The sequence below is a fragment of the Acanthopagrus latus genome, chromosome 8 (assembly GCF_904848185.1).
Source record: "Acanthopagrus latus isolate v.2019 chromosome 8, fAcaLat1.1, whole genome shotgun sequence".
Taxonomy (NCBI): domain Eukaryota; kingdom Metazoa; phylum Chordata; class Actinopteri; order Spariformes; family Sparidae; genus Acanthopagrus; species Acanthopagrus latus.
The window spans coordinates 10,102,922-10,121,695 of NC_051046.1; the positions used below are offsets into that span (position 1 = coordinate 10,102,922).

An 18,774-nucleotide genomic window follows, 5' to 3' on the forward strand; every position below is an offset into this window, starting at 1 on the left:
CCGAACAAGCAAGGCATCAGCGAAACAATGGCCGCCTGTTTTGATGTCTTTGACGACATGAGTCAGAGCTGTGGATTAAATTTGACAATGCTTCTATAAATAACGCAATTATTCTACTGAATGGCTTTTCTTTTTCTTTTTCTTTTTTTTTTTTTATCGTACTGCACATGTTCACAAGCAGGTTGAGCCGGTGTCACGACAGAATAGCCAGGGGGAAGAAATTACAGAGCACAATGGAGGGGAAACAATCAAACAGACAACATACACATGATATGGTAGTTTTGTTGCCTGTGCAGACAGCTCCTGCAGCCCGGAGTCGCTCTCCTTCCTCCCCTGTACAGGCCAGATGACGTTATGATTCATATGTTAAAGAGATGAATGAATGCTAGTTTGTCCTTATTTGTGCTCTGTGTAATCATGCACAAACCCTCACCAGATCCTGAAGGCATACCCAGGAAGCTAAAAGGTATGAATCCACAGCTTCTCTGCACGATACGCTCATCCAGCATTAGATGTCATGCAACATCACTGACGGGCCGCAATGCACGGGCATAAAGATGCAGAGACGAGGGGCGATATTAGAATCTGCTCCAGGAGGGATGCTGATTTGTCCCTCACTTCAGCGGCTGCCGACACCGGTACAGGAAATTGAACACAAGCTCAAGTCAGCTCGTAGGTTCTGATTTTTGCCAGACAATCCATGTTCCGGAGAAAGTCAGCATTGATATTCCACTCTCGCTCAGCCCCGCAGAACAACAGTGCATTGACAAACAAGGTTACAGTACGAAACATCAGGACTCTGTATAATCAGTGTCCGACTTGAATTAAAATTTCCTCCTCTGCTAATGATTTTGTGCCATCAGGCCGGGTGACCTTAGTCCCAGGGAGACCATTTAGAATTTATGTCGCACTCGCCCCAGAGGATCAGCATAACAACTAAGGTTGATTTAACGCATTAGGAGAGCAGGTGAATCCTGGAGTTTCAAAGTTAACAGATGTTAGATGCTGTACTTACGAACTTTGGTGCACTAAAGAGGCAAAAAATTTTGTCTTGTGCCAAGTTTGATTCCAAGTAATTAGTCACTAAAGAATCATGTAAAACTTTTTCATACTACTTTGTCTCAATACCTGATTTTAAAGGGCCAGTGTGCAAGATTTAGCATCACTGTGATGACTCTGCTGATTACAACCAACAAAATGCTGCTCATCTCAGCCCCCCACAGTGTCTGCATTTGGTTTGTCCATCCTGGGCTACTATAGACACATGGTGGACCCCTCAAAGAGGACCTGCTGCCATGGACAGATAACAGGACCTTGATACAGCAGCCTGTTCGTTACTGACCGATGTGAGTCAGTGGCAAGATGCTCTGCTAGGGACACCAGCTCAGTGGTAAACAACTGTTTGCTGCTACAAGATACTTATTGGGTTTTGTCATCAAAAGGAAACACTTTCACATTCACATATTCATTCATTTATAGCCGGAAATGGGATGAATCCTTATTAAGCACTAGATTGTGAGATATCCCTCCGCATGACTGCACCGATTAATTAGAGATCGTTCTAATCATGTAGCAGCCTATAGCTCTGTGCAACACAGCACAGTATATCTTGGCTGCACTGGCTCCTCCAGGGGACAAGCTTCGTCCAAGTTCAAAATGAACACCGTCAGAAAGGTCTTTATGAAGAGCACCAATCACGTCATCGTCTCCTGAGTCAACGTTATCATTCCATCTCCAAAAACAGTGACGAATGTAATCCTATATATCGCCTTCCACTGAGGGTAACCAGAGCATCCCTCTGCCCTTAACACAAGGTCACCGCGCTGCTGATGAGCAGAATACACAGGGCTAAAGTAACACAATCACTTATACAGTGCGGCTTCCAGTTGCTAAAAGCTCTTTCGCGGGGCCAATATGAAATCATTTGGACAAGAGTGTGTCAGAGCGGTCCACAGCTCTTCTTTGAGACTCAAGGTGCTGACACTACACAGCCGTGAGCTGAGAGACACACAGAGCGAGGGTGAGAGAGACAGAGAGAGAGAGATCTCGCTCGGTCAGCAACCGTGGCAGTCTGCAGAGGATCAGAGCAGAGGGAGAGCGGTAATTTCAGCGCTGCTCTTCAGACAGGAGAGTCCTTTCCCCCCGGGCAGTCACAAAAACAGGCTGACAGCTGCTGTACACACAAAGGACCTGATGGCCCTCAATTAACCTTGATGTGAAACTACTGCCTTGTCAATCCTCCCTTAAACAAGATCAACAGTGCCGTTCAGCTGCAATATCATTTTGTTTACCTCATCCGTCTGTTATTCCATCTCGCCTCCGTCCCAGTGCTGCTAGCCTTTGCTCCCTTCTTCTGAAGCCTCTCAACCTCCGGACGTCTCCCATCCCCGGCAATTTACAGGCTGGGATAACTTCACATGGTGCCCTTTGATTTTTTTATCAAGATGTTAGAAAACTGTGTCATGGGTGGAAAAAAAAAACCTCACCGTCTCATCAAGAGATTGATGTCTGAACTGTACCATGTTGCAGGACCCCCACCACTCAGCTGTATTTGGCTGTGATGTATCATTGATGCGGATCGATGGCAAGTGGCTCGATCACGAGGATCTCTGCCCCACTGTCATTGACCTCTGGCTCCCGTGGCGCTCCTCCGAGACCCCCTGCCAGTGAAAAACACTCCCAGCATGCTGATGAAACCCATCAGAGCCTTTGAGAGTGTGCCTCTAATGTGCTTCTCTTTGAGGAGCCGGCCAAAGAAAACACTCCCTAAAATAATAACGCTATAGTCCACTGAAGCTCTGGACGCATACGGCGTACTGTACGTACTTAGAGGAGTAATTACGTTTCTTTGATTATGCCGCTAAACACAGTCACTTAGAAGACACAAGGACACTTAAAGCACAAATCTCGTTTGGAGTGCAACTTCAAATACACTCAACAGAGAGACAGGTCCCGGCACTTAGAAGCTCCGAGCACTCGTACCTACAAAAGAGTGAAAGGAAGCCGGGCATGTTACAACGAGGTGACTATTGGCTGGGCACAAGCAGCCATTATACCTCAACAAAGACAACCAGGTGATAAAACTGTCCTCTTAAAAGCCCAAAAGCAGCAGCTAGCATTGTGAGAACAGAAAAGGAACATGCCGACTTTAATGCAATAATGTACGCCCGCTCCTTTTATTCACTGGGACTTTGTCGCACATAGAAACAGACATGTTGGAGACAAAAGAGGTTTTCCTCCCACCACTCTCCCCTTCTCAGAGGAGGCTATACATCACATGATCTGTACCACTGGTAATCAGTTCGCCTCAGCCAGAGTGGGTCATGTTCCCGATCGTTCCTCCGAGCCGTTCCGCTTTAAGCCACGCAGGCTCTGTGTGCGTCTGCAGCAGTAATACCTTTCCCAATAAAGTCAAAGGGCATTAATTTTCTACACCTATTCACTGACTCTTCAGTACAATTGACTGCTAATAAAGCAATTTATGCAATCTGCACAAAAGCTGTTTTAAACTTAAGCACAAATGCTGGCTCACTGCTAAATTAAACTTCAGCAAAGTAATGGACCTATCTCGAAAGAGATTACATGAATGAGAGTTAATTGAATTGAGCACAAAAATTCAAGTAAAAATTTACTAACATGAATACATAAAAGCAGCCAGGCAGCCAAAAGGTAAGTCGACAGCACTTAAGCTGACAGCTGGTGCTCAGGGAACCCTCACATCTTTTATTTTATGCCCGCTAACCCGGTTTTGGGACCAAGCATGAACGACAGCGCAGTCAGACCTGTTGTCCGCCGCCTCAAACCGACGCTGCATTTGACCCGCTGATGAGAAGTGCCACGGGCTGTGCCACTGCCTTCTGACCTGAAACATACCACGGCGGCATCTACTGACCTACTTCTCGAGTCTGCTTGCACATCACTGGCGCAGCCTCGTCGGTTTAGACCACATGGACGGTAAATACTTTGTAAGTACTCCTTCAACCTCCAGTGCCAGCTTTGTGAGGATCACGTTCAATATATAGTGCCACTTTCAGTTTCATGCTTAATGACCCTGCACACGTCAGCTGATCTGACACACGAAAGGAAAGAAGAAATAACTGCCTTCTACCTTCAGTGAAACAAAACAAAACATTCATATTGTAGATATTAGCAACCCTACAAGTTATAAACAGTGAAATAAAAGTACAATACATAAAACTGCTACACATCATAAGGATCAACAATTGAGTGACCTGTGGATATGCTGGCATTGAATGCATTGACGTGATAATGGGTGACAATTATTAATCAAGCGTGCAGTAAATTTCCTCATGATCTCTAATTACAAGTGAGATCAACCTTCGTTCGGATCTGAAAGCACATTGGGAATGTGGTCAAGTGTTTGCTAATGGAAAAAAAAGGCCCATCTGCATTAAAGCTCTCACATATTGACTGCCTGCCACATTCATCTGTTGGGAAAAATACCGGAAAAATTATGAATTCCGATTGATGCACTAGAATGGCAGCGAGCTTATAAATCCACCTCTTGATCTATAGAAAAAAAAAAAAATCTGGAAGCGAGCCAGGCCCTAAAGAGGCTGTGATCACAGCGACGGCACAGAGAAAATGCATTGCAGGGAGCGATCTGTTTCCACTGCTCGACATGAAACACAAAGGCTGGGTCACAGCGACAGCATGGGGTGTGTTTTAGTTTCCACCTCCTACACACTCATGCATTAAATATGGTTCAACAATCACACTCTCCGGTGACTCTCAGTACCCTTTACTTCCCAGCCTCTCGACCGAACACTTCCTGGGGAATTCCGACCAGGAACGTATTCTTGATGACGGAGCAACTGCAACAGCTGAGAGGAAAAAAAATCACTTTCTAATGAGCGGCGTGGAAATACAGTGGTGGCACTGTCCTTTACAATCGCTCGTTCTCACACTTAGTGGACTTAAATACATGGGAATGTGGGGCCTTGTGGTTGGTGTCTAAGGTATGCTAAGTAAAAGCACCGTTCATTTCATCAGACCATGTTTGAGACCTGTGATTCCCAGTGAATTAAGTGTTAAGTGGAACGCAAAAGTAAAGTAAGTAAAGTTGTTGTAGCCGAGACACCCTTAATAGCTGCCCATAATACAGAATCACTGTGGTAATGGCCTCTTCAATAGCTGGCAATCAGTGGGAAAAGGCACCATTGAAATAGTGCTTGGTTTTAATTACCGCTGCGAAGCCAAATTGCAGTATTTAATATTTTAAAAGCTTAGACGCGGGGAAATGTAGAATCCTGACGATATCTACTCATTTGTGCTACTTTTTGTGTCTGTGGTTGACAATGTTTCTGATTTCTTTGGCCACAAGCTTTACAAACGGGCACACATCGCCTTTCTAACCTTGGGTCTTGTGAATAGCATCTAGTGTTTTGTTTGATGGAACACTGAGCCTCTATCAGATGCCTCTGGCAGACGCATGCTGCATATGAGCTTGTGACACTGGTGTTGCTGTGATCTAATTATATCCGTGTAGTGGGAAAGAGTACAGTACTCACTGTAGATTCTCCGACAGAAAACGTCTCCACCTCTGTGTTTAAGATCAGCCAGCAAACGGCTCATATTGTGAGTCAGTAGGCGCGCTGCTGAATTTTTACATAGCTGCGGTATTTGAACAAAAAGACGCACCTGAATGCAAAATGTTATTTGCTCTCATGACTGCAAACACTGTGTCCTGCCATTGACACAAAAACAATCACGTATATGCGCACACAACGAGCAAATCTGTTATGGCTGGTCTCACCGTAAATACATTAATCCTACAGACAATCCTGCTCAATTCCATATTTAAGGAAAGGGTCTTTGCGATTCATAAAGCCGCTCCAGCACTATGTAATCTGGAGATTATTCTCTATTGGCACATTTTGACAATCTGCCATTCAACAAAGATTTTTTTTGTAGACGCTAGAAATTATGAAAATTTGTTCAAATCACGTTCGCTCCTCGAAAGTATGTTAATAGTATGTTGATAAGGAACTCAAGACGTACGTCAGAACATGTAAGTGTGACGGCCAGCTGTCAGTATTTCTTATAGCAGAAACAGTTCCTGGCTTTAGTGTTTCTGTTGAGGTAAAGCAAGTCACCGAGACTTCTATCCTATCACGCATGAAGCAGACGTCAGTGCCAAAGCAAAACTGGTGATGCTTGACACCTCCAACTGTCAAAATCCAACCAGTTTAGTCTGGAGACATCTTATATACACTGTAGGGACTGTGCACTTTTCAGAAAGGCAGAAACTAGCAAAGCCAGAAGCAGCCATCAAGCATTTAATTGGCACTTCACACACATCAAGGTAAGACTATGGAATTCTGTGTAGAAATTAAGGCTAAAGAAAAAAAGTCTACCAGCGATGTATCGTCCAATGCACCAGCTCTTAGATTTGTCAAACACTTGTGACAAAGATATGTGATGGAGGCAAGATAGTTTACGGTTAGCAATACACTTTGTGGTCTAAATAACATTTGTGAACTAAAACAGCAGACATAAAGATGCATTATTTTAGAAACTGAGACATCCATGTGTTTTCTGATTGCAGAGCAGGTCGCCACCACGTAGAGTGCAGTGCCTGCTCAGGCCCGTGAGAATGGACCAATCAGAGTAGACTGGGCTTGTCAAGAGGAGGGCCTTCAAGAGACAGGAAGTAAAACGGAGCATACAGACAGAGGGTGAATAGAGATGCTGCAACAATGGACAGTATTCTTAAACATTATTTCATATAAACATTTCTGGTATTCACCCAAAACAAAACACATAAACTGTATACATTTGCATAATATGGTAGCGCTAACAGCGAATTTGATCATTATGAATTACTCTAAACATATTTTCTTGAATTATTATCTCTAAAATCAAGACTGACTGATACATCGGTCAAGCTCTGCTTATAGCTGCACAATTAATCACAATATAACCCAAATCACAACATTGCTAAAAGCAATATGCAAATCACAAATTACCCTCTGATTGGTACTGGCTCCAAAACCTTGAGGCATCAAAACTGCAGTCCACCAACTAGTGGGTTTATGTCATGATAGTCATGACTACTTATTATTGAGATCATGAGACGGTCTAGAGCAGTATCCATATTGCAAGACGCTGCAGTTTCTTTTTTTTGACATAACAGGACAGTACTGTAGTGCTGCAGTTCTCCAGATGTGAGAAAACATCTCTTTTTGATAGAATGGACCCCAACAAATGTCACATCCCCATGATTTTAATAGCTTTGACAGAGAAAATGAAAACTGTGATGTGAAAATGATCGCCCTCACTCAAAACCTGGCAAAATAATTGAATTGCAATAGGATTTTTTTTTTTTTTTTGCATCATATCATGCAGCCCTAGTAGAAATGATGAAACGAGGAGCCCGTGCTCCTACAGTATAGCTGGTGGATGCTTTCATCCTCGTGCCTTACAGTACCACCAGGGAGTATTTTTAGTATGGGTGCTCCCATTAGGGGGATCAAATCCCCAGCACCCTCAGTGGTGCCTTCCTGTATAAAGCCATCCCGAATCACAGCTGTCTGCATCTCGCTGACACAGCTCGACTTTTTTGAGTGCCACCACTCGGGTAAAAAACATGTCACTCCTCAACGCTGAAGGCTTGAAACCCCCTCTCACGGCACGAGTATCCTTGAATTGACCCTTAATATACAAGATGCCTCTCATGGAAAATGCTCAGCTGCTTTACACCTGAGGAAGGGTGGGGTGACATTTTTCAAACAGTTGCTTCGTCAGTAAACGAGAACATGAAGAAAACAGAACACAGTAAAAAATAATAATAATAATAATAATAATAAAGGTTTTACTGTGTGGTCAGATCACCTCGAACACTCACCGTGCTCCCTAACAGTTAATGCCCTGTGCCTGTGTGAAACAACCACATGGTCACAGCTCTTAAAAACGCCTTCTTCACAAGTGCAGCAGGCACATCTGTGTGAGGCGAGCAGGGGCGGCCTGGCAGGTTCAGGAGACATGTCCTTCAGTGGACACCCTGCACAACCCCTCCCTGCTGCTGGAGAGAAGGCAACAACAGAGCCAGGTGAACATGACCTCTGCAGGTGTCAGGTAAAACAAAACCACCCCAAAAAAGGAGGAATTCTTCCACTGGGATTCATGAAATGGCAGATTTTTTATCACAGCTCAAAAAAAAAAACAAAAAAAAAACTTGACCAAACTGTCCATTACACCAGAGTATCTCCTGCCCACATTTCTGTGCTGTAAATCATCAGCGGGCACATCCCCTCCCTGCATGCGCACTCACAGCCTCGCATCGTCAGTGTGGCTCTGATGTTGAGCCGATCCAGATAACATTCAGGTCAAGTCCAAGTTACAGTACAGAGCAGCGGGGGATGCTGGAGCTGAGCAGAATTAGTTGCCTATTTTAGCCCACTTCTGAGCAAGAAACCGAATTCGAGCACACCCCGACTGTTTAAAAACACACAAGCAAGTAGGTCAGTGCAAACCGTTCGTCTGATTACCTTCCGATCTGTCAATGTCAAAAATTATTAATAATAATAATAATAAAAGCTTGCGGTCACATACTGGGCGATGAAATAGATTTGACAGGCTTGTAACAGGCGCGCCACATGAGGCAAATCGACAGATGTTAAATCCTAACCCACCTCTCTCCTACAAAAAAAAAAAAAAAAAAAAAAGGAGCAGGGACGATGGAGAAGTGGAGCACATCACACCCGATCATGTGAAAAAATAAATAAATAAATAAATAAAAAAGGGTCGACCCTGCAGGCTGTTAATGTGAAATGTTCTCAGCGCTTCTGCTGAGCCAACACCGAGCGGTCCGCCTCCGTGTAGTGAGCCCCGTTCAGGGAGGAACAGCACCTTCAAAGCGCGGCGCCAGGGTTTGTATTTTTACAACACGAGCAGCTTATTTCAGAAAGAAAAGGAAAGGACAGGAAAGAGAGACGAAGGCGAGATCCTACCTGATGTCTGTCACTCGTTTACGCATGCGACCTGGCTTGTTGGATGTAGGCTACAAGCGGGTCAGCTCAGCCTGCCTGCCTGCCTGCCTGCCTGCCTGCCTCCTCCACGGCATCAAGCCCCTCCTCGTTTATCGTACAGTGGAGAGAGAAGGATGAGGGGGAGAAAAAAAGAAAAAAAAAAAAAACCGACCGCATATCTATGCGCCGAGGAGAGGAAGCGGCGTCACACACACACACACACACACACACACACAGACACACACACACACACACACACACACACACACACACACACACACACACACACACACATCAAGGTTTTCTGATCGTCATGCGTGTAAGCCAGGTCGAGGATTGAACGGCTCAAGAGCAGATTCAAGAGATAATCCTGCGAGATAAAAACACACACACGCACTCGCTCTCTCTCTCTCACACACACACACACACACACACGCGCGCGCGCGCGCGCGCCGATCGCGTAAAAAAAAAAAAGATTTTCCGACGGCTCTTATTTTGAAAGTGCTTTTGAATGTGTGCAGTCAAGTACACCTGCCGATCAGCAGGGCGACCATCAGCGGAGGGGCAGCTCAGTGGGGCCGTGCTGTTCCTATCGTCCCACGTTGACACCGAACTGACCCGACGGCACATGACGGAAGAATGACGTTTAGATATACCGGTGGCGTCCCGACGCCATGCAGTTCGTGTCAAACTAATGGCTTCCCAGACGCGAACATGTTTATTTTAGGGATTTTCTGAAAGAATGCATGGCTGTTGGAGGGAGGGGGAATGTAGCCCGGCTGAGTTATGAATTATGAATCCATACACTCTGTACTCCAGTTCAGCACCCGAGGAGATAATCCTCCAGTTTTTCAGCTATTTTCTTTATTAATCAGAGTATATTTAACGTTTCAGTCAGACTAACAGCTCCCTCTCAGCTCATCATCTTAGTGGGTGTGCTGTTGTTGTTTTTTCTTTTTTTTTTTACCTGAGCATGTACTGCCCCCTGATGGAGACGTTCAAGCATCCATGCAACCTAGATGGCTTAGAATAAATAAGGGGATTGAATTTAAGTGTTATCAACTACATCTTAAAGGGGCAATATGTAGTTTTAGATGAGACATTTAAACTCATATGTTTTATTTCGTAATAGTAATAAGCTGATAACTGAATAAACAAGCTGTTCCACTGGAAAATAAGGTTCCAAGAACACTGTTCGAAGCTAGGAAGGTGGCAGGGTCCGCCACATATAAACAAAGTAAAACAATAAGATTGTGTCTTTAAGGTCAGCTTGTTAGTTTAGGCATAAAAAGGAAATCTGATCTTTCTCTTCAGATTAAAATGTCTTCCCCAAAACTACACAGTGCTCCTTTAATCATCATAGGAGGATGGATCATTTGCCTCTCTGGCCTGTGATGATTATTTTGAGCAAGATTCATGCTTCCCTTCTAAATTTCAGAAAGTGCTGAGCTACTTCCTAAAAACTTATTTTTGATAGCAACCAGACGACAGAGAACTTCTCCCTCTGCTGATAACTATGCATGTTGTATTAAATTGGGTGAAACTGCAGGGCCCACAGAGCAGACTCACGCCAACACCCACAGAATGAGTCCTGCATGTCTGATCATGCGCGTGGTCTGATCATGATCACCTCAAACTCACCTCGGTTCATTACCGCCAGGTACGCTCGAATCGCTCGAACATTTTTGGTCAACATTTCTGAGAAGTGGCCCCATTCGTGACATTCTCCTGGCATATTGTAAGCAGTGACATCGTGCGGTTCTTCAGTGCCTGGTAACGCGCGGTAACCAAGTCACTCCACTTGAACTTTGGCCGGGGCAGAGCAGAGTGGAGCGTGTTCACAGGAGGCCCTGACTGATTTTTCAGCGGAGGGCAGAGAAAAAGGCCAAGGGACAAAGAACTGAAATGACTGAAACTGAAGGGATGTGCCTTTCGTTTTTTGCATTCTGTTGTAAATATGCAAAAACAAGCAGCTTTTTTCAGTGTGTGTCATAAAGTTATTTGTCTGTTTTACATGGGGGGGTGGGATGATATACAGTGACTGCCAATTACGGCAGATTGAGTGCAGACAAGCCACCAATCCAGCTTTCTGTCGTGCATCATCGTCATCATCATTCTGGTGATCATTCATACTGAAGCTGCTTCGAGTCCCACCACAAGAGGGTAGCACTGACATGGCAATGTTTCAGTAAAGGTTAAAGATCTCAGGCGCAATGTTCAGTGCGGTCGTATATAAATCAGTGCTCTCATTGTCCTTCTTAACACGGATGTTGACCTTTCAGGAACTGTATCTCTGATAAAGAGACATTGTGGTCTGCCCCTCCTTCGGCAGCTCTTCAGCAAGGGTGACGTTTTGGCTCATGAACACTATACTCACTATACTCAGGTCTAAATACTATATCCAGCTGAATGGTTGGGATGTGTAGTGATATACATTCTATGTAGTCAGTGAAGTGACAATGTGGCATTCAAATGTGTCCAGAGTTTAAATATTTCTTTGAAAAGTGAGTTTGATAGAGCAGTGAAGTACTGGGATAAACGAATACAGATGGGTTCAACCGATAGGACCTCACGTATTTATTTAAATACCACAAGGACTGAGTTGTAACTTTCAGTGGTGCCTGATTGACCTGTAGCTCTCAGCAAAAGCTGGGTCAGCTGTGCTCCTTGAACTCGTGCCTCTAAAAGGTACACGCAAAAATTGTCCTGCATCATTATCTTATCAGATCACCTTGTTTATGTTCACACAAGAGGGTCACATGCACCATCGGATTTAAATTAATGGAAAAACAAACATGTGAGTTTCAAGCCTGCCATGTGTTTGTGAACACTTGTTCTACACTTTGTAGTAAGCTTATCTTGCTAAAACAGCACAGTGGCTACGACGGGGGCACCGGGATCTGTTGTGGTTTGGATATTTCCATGGGAACCGGCAGCCGAGGTGGGAGGGAGGATCCTGTTGGAGCAGCGCAGGGGGCGTGTGTTAGATTCCCTGATTTCCTGCTTCATTTAAACTGTCTTTGTCTCTCAAACAGCCACAGATGTGTGCAGGTCTTGACAAGAGAGAACCTCTGTCTGCTCCGTCTGCACCTCAGTCCACCTCTGCTCAGGACAGCCTTGTGGATTACTCATTGCTTCAGAATATAAGGTAAGAAAGTTAAGGCTTGCAGATGCTGTCACACAATTTAGACTCTCTGTGTGTTTGATTTCTAAACACAATGTAGCATCTGAGATGTCCTTTTTTTTTTTTTTTTTTTCAGAGCTTCCCAATTTCTACCAGAGGACCCATGTGGGTGGTGGAGAAGATCCGTGTGTCAGTGGAGAGATCTAACCTGCCCATGCCGTCAGCAGAACTCAGCTTTAAAATCAGCGACATCATGTTCGGAGAAAAGGGTGACAAACTCAAAAGGATTTCCCTCTGTCCCAACGTCATCACCCCTGACAACATCCCCGAGTTCTGCATCCCGCCCACGATCCCGTCCCTGCAGGAGATGAGGAATACGGAGCAGAGCCGGGCTGCTCGCATCAAGGTGTCTCCCTGTGAGAGGGCTTGCCCTGAGATAGAGATAACGCGCCACGAGCCCGTCCGCCCACACATTATCCAGGTGGAGAGCGTGGACGAGAACCCCTGCGATGGCTGCAGCGATGAGGAGACTACCAATGCAGATCCCCAGAGCCAGGCCGCCCTGTCCCTTCCACACCTGGCCAAAGCTCAGACATGCTACGGCTTCTGCACCTTACTGGAGAGCCCCCACACGAGGAGGAAGGAGTCGCTCTTCCACTCTGATCCCGGCTCCTCTCCCCTGCTGCTGCCCAAGAGTCGATCCAGCGTGTGCTCCAAATTCTCCCCCTCCACCTCGCCCTCCTCTTCACCTTCCTCCTTCAGCCTCAACTCCCTGACCTCCAGGCTTTCCCCGAGAGGGTACACCCTGAACTGGCAGACCACTCTGGACAGCGATACGACTTCCTCCACCGAATCCTCTCCTTTCAGCTCGCCGCTGCTGACCAGGTGCCCTGCCAAGTCTTCCCTGTTCAAAGCGCTGAGCCATGAACTGCTGTTGTCAAGGAACATGAGGAAGGCGATGGTGTCCAGGAACAATTCCCTGTCCACGGATGAAGGCAGCTCCACAGACAATAGCCCCAATGTCATGAGGAGGGCATCAGAGGGGTTGGTTGAAGGCCTGCCCAGCAGCTACAGCCTGGCACCGCCAAACATCTTCCCCATGGACTTGACTCTGCACAGAGAGAGGGTAATGAAGGAAAGAATAGTACCCATAGGGAAAGACGGCAGCCTGAGACTCTCAGCAGAGTACTGCTCAGATAACCAAAGACTACGGGTTCGACTGATCAGCGCTGAGGGCCTCTATCCTCTCTCTGTAGACCCAAAGATTATCAACTGCAGCGTTAGCCTCTCTCTGGTTCCCGGAAAAGTGCAGAAGCAGCGCAGCACAGTCATCAGAAAGAGCCGTAATCCAATCTTCAATGAGGATTTCTTCTTTGATAGTATCTCAGAGGAAGACCTCAGCCAGCGGTCCCTCCGCTTCAAAGTGGTGAACAAAATGTCCACCCTGAAAAGAGATTATCTCCTGGGTGACTGCGATTTGCCTCTTTCCAGCATTGTGACATTATGAACCTGAGCACTTCCTTCACTGTTTATTTATGTATTTGAATATTTATTTGATTTTGTTATGATTAAATTATGGCGAAACTCTGAGGTTGTCTGTCTTTACTACACTCCAAAATAAAACTGTGTGTCCAAGTTTCATTCTAATATCATATGTTTTGTGTCTGTGCAGAGGAGCAGTCCACTGAATACTCTCAATATTTTCAGATGCCTAGGATAAGTTTTACTCTCAGGAAGAAACTGCTTAAAAAAACAAACATAAAAGTGTTAATACAGTGATTTACAGCCTTTTAATTCCTCGGTGTGTTGACGTGGCTCGGCTGGCTTCAGACAACCACCTTCTCTAATGTCTCCTAAGCCTTTTGTTTTCCTCCTGACCTTTTCGGTGATTAATAATATCACTAGAAACCAGAAACCGTAGAGGGGGGAATTTTCACCATTGAGTATGCATAATTTTAATTGGTGCACAAAAGAAGCTCTGTCTGCTCGTTTTTCTGAAATGATACATCCCACTTAGTGTTGAATATCCGGAAGAATGAATAACAACAAAAGCTGTTAGCGAAACCCACGAGCTGGAGAGCAGGTACCATCATCTGATTTTTAATCAACGGAAGCAATGTTGTAGTTGACAGTTATCAGTGAAACTAGTAAATTCTTGACTTTAGGGACAGATTTCTAAACAAAGATTATTTCCTTTATCGACATTTTTTTAAAACTTAGAAATGAAACAAATGAATAAAAAGTGATTTAAAAAGCAGACCAAATAAAGAAATGAATAATTGCACTGAGTAATTGTGGGATAAACTGCACATCTCAGCTTGTAATATAATGAACTCAACTCCTTTGAAAAACTACAGAGCAAAACATCCTCTTTTCATGCTGAAGACAAAAAGAAACAGCATTTCTCTGTGCGATATAGACGCATGTTTGCCCAACTAAACACATCAGCAGCTCCTAATGTAGACTTCAGGCGAGTGTATCCTGCTGCTTTCAGCAATAAAGATCAGGCTTAAAAGCTCCGGCTGCCACTATAGCTCCTAGTTAAAGATTAATAGGTTTCTCGGGGCTGAGAAAAAGCTCTGATAGGGGACTGACAACTGCTGGTTATACAGTGTATGACAAAACATACATACAGTAATGTGGAGGGATGGGAAGCATCCACAAATGCATATAAATAGCTATTGCAGCCGAAGCATTAATAATAATCTGCTGGGAGACTGGTTTTAAAGCTCCACGGCCGCGATGACGCACGCTTTATAATGCAAATATTTTACTAGATCTCACCGTTTGGTTTGAGCCAATAAGAAAAGCCCCTGGACAAATACAGCTCATGATCCACATTCAGTTTGAGCCACAGATTCGGCATAGCCAACAAAAAAACCTGCAATCCCTTCTCAATTGTCTTGATGGAAATAAAGGGTTTTGTGTTTCTTACAACACACGGCCTAACACGCGGGCTTTTGTGCTTCCGTTGATACATGGGCGCACCTCGTTTGCGACAAAAGAAACCTATAAACATCCCACGCAGACAAGCAACATTTTTCAACAGTATCTCTCGACGCAGAATGCGACTGCTGATCCTGTTGGAGAGCCTGGATGCTGTTGGGCACTTTTGTATTGAGTGTTGACTCAGCTGTGAAATACCCTGTAATAAATGAGAATTACCCGTGATTCCCCTCGCTGGTAAACCACTGATAGGATTCGGAGGGCTTTCCACCAATCTATCTCCATTCGAGAGAGCGGAAGCGTTGGTTTTTTTTATGTAGCACGGTGGTTACAGCAGCATTAGGGCCTTGATTCAAGCTGGTGCCACCCAAGTCCTCCATCAATGGTACTGAATAAAAGTATTAGATAACAGCTTAGTGGCAATTCATAACAACTATCAGGTCACATTGTACAAGTGTTTTAACACTGTAGGGTACAACAGCCTGGAAAACAGTATGTTCCCAATGATGACCTCAAGCGGTAACAGTTAAATGCATAATATGTCATTTTGGCCACCAGGGGAAATATATTAGAATTTAATAGTGGGGGCGCATCATGTTCTTAGGAGACTTTACTTGCTTGAGCTTGGGCTGTGTAAGTTAACTATCACTGTTGGAGTGTGTTTCTGCTTCTAATGTTTTATCACTGCAAAGTTTAAGTTTGAGGTTTTTTTAGGATAATGTAAACACAAATCATATCTTTAATTCAAACAGTATCTCCAAAAAAAAGTCTGTGAAAGTCTTCCTGCTCTTTCCATGAACAATTAACAAGTTGCCTTTCCCTCCACAACAAATAGCTCCATGGTATGAATACAATGTTGATCCGTCGCTGGCCAGCAGGAAATACATCACCATGAGAAACAGTCACAGGCACGCTGCAATACTTCCTTCATGCGATTTCTTATTTGCCTTTTGAACATAACACAAGAAAAACGTACCGCAGTGCAAACATGAGAGGCTATTTGCACAGAATTTGCAGTGTTTTCTACTTAGTACCGAGCACTGATTGCTAGAAGTCATTTCACGTTATCTGTAGGAAACATCTGCCTCCCTAAGAGCGGTGCATCATGAATCTAAACACACAACAGGGGAAGTGCTCTGGCTTAATCTCAAGAGTCTGAAAAGAGTTGCCTGGTTACCCCTCATTCAACAGGATGCCTTTGCCCAGTTAATGCCCATTTACAATTTCAAATTAATGAGCTGGAATTGACAACAACTACATCCAGACATTGATATAGGTATAGTATTCGAACCTATTGAGTGTTTCTTAAAATGGACTGAAGGTGTGTTCATACCAAGAAGCGCAAACCACGCCCTTTCCCCTGCCATATCTCACTCGACTGTTTTAGCTTCCTAAGTAAATGAGTCCGTTCAAACCAGTTTCCTTATCTTGTTTTTCTGTTTTACCAGGCTCTTATAATGTGCCAAAATATATAATATACACCTTAAAATGTCCCTGGAAAGATGTTTGACCAGTGACCAGTGCTTTAGTCCACCTTCTTATGTTCGCAGGCTTTGGAATTAGACTGACGCAGGCTAGTAGGCGTCCATTGCAATGACTTTCTCACCTTCCTCAGCAACCGGTTGTCACTGGCATGATTTTCTGAGGACAAAGAATTCTGTCGTTTAACAATACAACAGCCAAAGGGGTGACACAGATGAACAATGAGGGAGAATTCTTTTGACCACCATAGTTAAGACATCATATATATGAGATACAAGAGGAGACAAACCTCTTCAAAAACTTAAACTTTTATCAATGATTTGACTATAGGAGGTTAAATTATTCCGTGATGTTAGCGGTGACGCTGTCTGTTATTCAGTGCCATGACATCACTGTTTATGGCCCACTGTTCAATTTGGTAAACACTGGCAGTGTTCAGCTTTGCAGCACATTAGTGGAAGTAATGAGCAGGCTGTACGCTATATTTCAGCTGCGTCAGTAGTTTGTGTGAGGACACATCACGTAAGATGAAACCAGATCTGACAGACTGAAACAGACACACAGGCAATCTGGCAGTGCCTCACTCAAACTCACAGGAGCCCTCAGTATCAAAATGAGGTGGGACATTGTCTGTTTGTCAGTTCATTTAAATTAAAACCTTCCCTTTAAGCCTCGAAAATCACGGCCGTTCCCCCTCATTTGCAATGACGTCGAGATACGCAAAAATACGCGGAGTTAAAACATTTCAGAAGAACAACACTCAGTGAAAACAACTGCACACTGAGGTGAAGTGTCTGTAGATTGTCCCCTTGAATTGTCCCAGCGTGACAAGAGTGTCAATCTTGAGAATGTTTTGTAGATAATTCCATGTGTTCGGTGCACAAAAACTACAGTCAATCTGTAGACCTGCAAGACTTGACGCATAAGACAGTTAGTGGAGTGTCTTTGATAGGGTCCTGTGGTCCAGTCCAACATACATGTCATATAGTTTAGTGAATGTCTAATGTGGAATTTATAGATGAAAACATTCAGGTGTTTATCGCGTCTCTGAGCCAGCGTTTAAAATCAAATGCCACACTTGTTTGTTGAGACGATCAGGAAAAAAGCTACTTTAACGGTTTGATTACTTTGAATATTTGACTTACTAAATATATCCCACTCTATTGATATTTCCAGCGCCGGCCTGACCATTCAGGTCATTAACTTTGCCTCTGTTTTGTCAGTTACACCATCTATTTAACAACGGCACCAAATTAACTTGATGCAACCTCCTACCATATTGTTATCTGTATAGACATTCTCAAGTTACGATAAATCCGCGAACAAATATGCTGCATCTGCACGTAGCAGACTCATCACTTAGCCTGCGCACCTGCCCCGTGTGACGCCACCCACTCAATCACCTCAGGCACTGCATGGAGCTGAGTCCAAGCGTGACCTGCTCGGTACATAACAACCAGACATAGTGTAGGTTGGACTTCCTCACATCTGATCGGACTTATATAAACAGAACCGAGGTGTTTGGTCTGACTCGGGTAAACAATTGCTCACCAGTATGGCTGTTTGGTTATTGGGTAAATTGACGGTGCGTCAGTAAAAAGTGGAGGCTAATAATAACCCACCGCGAGGCCTTGTGTAACAACATCAGTCATGTGTGTCATTTCTCGGTCGCCTCCGGGGTCTGATCACACTTGCGGACAGGCACATGCTGACGGGATGCTTAAATGCATTAGCACAATCAGGACAGGGCTTGCACAATATTGTCTGAATAGCCATTAAAACGGTTAGGCAAACAGTCTGCCACGGTACACGTCATGCATCAGGTGAGGTGGGCCGGATTGATTTTCTGAACTGAACTGAACACCATTATCCTTGATTGAATACAAAAAAAAACAAACAAAAAAAACACAACATAAAGTTTCTTTTAGGATTACTTTCAAAGATAAACTCTGCATGACTGGGTGTCATATGTGGAAAGATGACACTGTCTTCCTGCCCGTCCTTCTGTGTTTTTTCCTCCTCCAGTAGCGCCTTCCACTCCCATGGCAACGAGGCCCCGCTCCAAGGGAAACCATGGAGATCCTGCCTTTCATGTGTGAGATGCTTTTATTTCGACACATAAGTTGATCGAGGCCGTTCCCCGTCTATTTGATTCAGTCACATCTCGGCTTCAGTCACGCTGCTGCTTGCATCCGAAGCCAGATCTTTTTCTGCAGCGTCGAGAAAAAGTGT

The 18,774-nt window shown here is 44.4% G+C and overlaps 2 protein-coding genes across 8 annotated transcripts in view; one reads left to right on the forward strand and one right to left on the reverse strand.

Moving 5' to 3' along the window:
* The window catches only part of tln2b (talin 2b), a 92,373-nt gene extending 83,258 nt beyond the window's left edge, over window positions 1–9,115 (reverse strand). For 6 of the 7 annotated variants that reach the window (XM_037107864.1, XM_037107863.1, XM_037107862.1 and 3 more), the window contains exon 1: window positions 8,973–9,115. The gene's annotated coding sequence lies outside the window, so the exon portion shown is untranslated. The remainder of the gene's footprint in view (window positions 1–8,972) is intronic. The other variant, XM_037107859.1, reaches the window with a different exon arrangement.
* On the forward strand, window positions 8,873–13,681 carry c2cd4a (C2 calcium dependent domain containing 4A). Its single transcript, XM_037107869.1, has 3 exons — window positions 8,873–8,891; window positions 12,026–12,138; window positions 12,251–13,681. The coding sequence occupies exon 3, from the start codon at window positions 12,278–12,280 to the stop codon at window positions 13,619–13,621; it is 1,344 nt and encodes a 447-aa protein (XP_036963764.1). The 5' UTR covers window positions 8,873–8,891; window positions 12,026–12,138; window positions 12,251–12,277; the 3' UTR covers window positions 13,622–13,681.
* Window positions 13,682–18,774: the final 5,093 nt, after the last annotated feature.

Bases quoted from the DNA above. Each gene is read 5' to 3' on its own strand.
- c2cd4a (XM_037107869.1), top strand. From the start codon at position 12,278: ATGTGGGTGGTGGAGAAGATCCGTGTGTCAGTGGAGAGATCTAACCTG.